This window comes from Octodon degus, unplaced genomic scaffold (assembly GCF_000260255.1).
Source record: "Octodon degus isolate 3935 unplaced genomic scaffold, OctDeg1.0 scaffold00194, whole genome shotgun sequence".
Taxonomy (NCBI): Eukaryota; Metazoa; Chordata; class Mammalia; order Rodentia; family Octodontidae; genus Octodon; species Octodon degus.
This window is the reverse complement of record NW_004524770.1, coordinates 476,084-478,399: the sequence shown is the minus strand read 5'-3', so window position 1 is coordinate 478,399 and position 2,316 is coordinate 476,084. Positions and strand designations below refer to the sequence as shown.

The 2,316-nt window shown below is 48.2% G+C and overlaps 1 protein-coding gene across 18 annotated transcripts in view; it reads left to right on the top strand.

The window, feature by feature from the left end:
• Positions 1–2,316, top strand: part of Tpd52l2 (tumor protein D52 like 2) — a 21,364-nt gene that overhangs the window by 17,188 nt on the left and 1,860 nt on the right. For 8 of the 18 annotated variants that reach the window (XM_012517573.2, XM_023704274.1, XM_004644140.3 and 5 more), the window contains 2 exons: positions 331–372; positions 1,910–1,958. The exons of 1 other annotated variant lie outside the window; for it this stretch is intronic. In XM_012517573.2, the coding sequence (XP_012373027.1) occupies positions 331–372; positions 1,910–1,958 (91 nt within the window). 9 more of the 18 variants (XM_012517574.2, XM_012517571.2, XM_023704280.1 and 6 more) reach the window with 6 other exon arrangements.

The window sequence follows — 2,316 nt, the reverse complement described above, 5'->3', positions numbered from 1 at the left end:
CTGGGGATTGAACCGTGGTCCCTGTGTTTTGCTTAGCTTAGCTTGTTCTAAGTAGGTGCTTTAGACCACTGAGCCATCTCACCAGCCCCCTGTGTTACTATTCTGCCTCAGAATCACTCCCCTAGCTGGCCTGGGCAACCCTTGGGAGTCTGAGAGAGGTACTGGAGGGTGCTGTCCTTCTGGCATTATATAGTGGGCCCATTCCAGTTCTGCCAGAATGGGGTGCCTCTTCTATCCTGCAAAGGTGGTTGACCTGTGATCAAGTGCCTGCCAGTCTGGTGCCCTGTGCTAACTTGCTTCCTTCTCTGCTTCTACCATGCTTCCAAGCAGCAGCTACTCCATTCGCCACTCGATAAGTATGCCAGCCATGAGGTAAAGTACACTTGTCCTCTGTTATTTCAGAGCTGTGGGCCGGGAATACAGCTCAGCGGCACAGTGCTTGCTTGGCTAGCACAAGGTCCAGAGTTCAATTCTCAGTACCAAAAAGAAAAAAAGAGCTGTGCTGTCCCTGGGTGGGGGCAGGGTAGCGTCCATCAGTTATACCTGTGTTTCTTGTATCCCCAGTGTAAGACTTCATCCTCCTGGCAGCTTCCTGTTGGCTAAGGACTAGAAAAGACCCCTTTAGGCTGCTGAGGAAGAACTTAGGGAACTGAGGCTCTTTTTTTTTTTTTTGAGGTACTGGGGATTGAACTTGGGACTTTGTACTTACCAGGGAGGTGCTTACGGAGGATCCTATCTTAATGCCTCTAGAGTAGCAGTACCCAACCCTTTTGGCACCAGGGATCAGAGAACAGCTATAAATACAAATGAAGCTTCACCTGCCTGCTGCACACTTCCTGTGTGTGGCCTAGTTCTTAACAGGCCACGGAATGGTACTGGTCGTCATCTCTTGGTCAGGCATAGCATAGCTTAATGCAGCCTATTTATTTACTTATTTATTTATTTATTTATTTTTGTGGGAGCAGGAATTGAACTCAGGCCCTTGCTTTTGCCAGGCAAGCTCTTATTCTACTGAGCTATCTCCCTGGCCCCTTTTTTCTTTTTTGAGACAGGACCTCATTATGCAGTCCAAGCTGGCCTTAAACTCACAGCAGTCCTCCTACTTTAGCCTCTGGACTGCTAGAAGTCATGCACCACCATCGTGCCTGGCCAAGCACAGACCATTCTTATCAGGGGAGTCCATTGAACTCAGGCCCTTGCATTTGCCAAGGAAGTGCTTATTCTATTGAGCCATCTGCCTGGCCCCACCCAGACAGGTTTTGAACTTGTATTGATCTTTCTGCCTTAACCGCCCAAGAGCTGGGATTACAGGCATCTCCTACCACACCTGGAGCATCAAGGGAGTCTTGGAGGTTTGGTTGTATGAGGCCATGAGGTGGGGGATGGCCCACTTTTTTCTCTGCTGTCTTACTCCAGAACCACTTCTATGAGAAATGTGAATGAGAGACTCCAGGACTTCCCACAGCCTTACTGCAGAAGAGGCAGGGGTTTTGGGGTAGGTGGGTGAGACAGGGGCTTTGTAAGTCATGGTGATGTGTAACTAGAGATTCTTCTTTCTCAGCCTCTGGAATGCTGGGATTATAGGTATGTGCCACCATACCTGGGTCCCAAGGGTATCTATTTAAAGTGTGGCAGAGAGGTGCCAAGCACTTAGGATTTGAAGTGCCTCTGTAACATCTGGGCTTGCCTCAGTTGACAGGCGTTAGTTCTGAGCTGGGAAGTCACTGAATGCTGGCTGGGTTCCTTTTGGGGTACCCTGTGCCCTGTCTGGTAGATGACAGTTTTTCTGCAAGCGCTCAGGATGCTGTCAGGGCTCCTGACAAGAGGCTAGTTCTGAAGCCCTTCAGGTTGAAGAAGGCATCGTTGAGATTGCTGTTTATACCTATAGCTTTCTCCTTTCTCTTTAAAGGAACTCTGCCACCTTCAAGTCATTTGAAGACCGAGTGGGGATCATAAAGGTAATTGTCCCTATATAGTCAGTTGTATTTATGGGTGTCACCTGTCAAATCATTTTTTATTTATTGTAGACTCATTGTAGGAAGCCATTCGAATAGGGTCTCATACCTTTTATGGACTTTGATCCAATGATGACGTCTTGCAGAGTTATGGTGAAGTCTGCTAACCAGGGCACGAAGACAAGAGAACATCCATAGCCACCAAAATCAGTCTGTGGCTCTTACAGCGATGTCTGCCTCCTCCTGCCTGGCTTTCCAACCCCTAATCTGTTTTCTGTCTCTAGGGTTTTGACATTTCAAGAATGTCACATAGGGCTGGCGAGATAGCTCAGTGGTCTAAAGCGCCTGCTTAGGCAAGCTT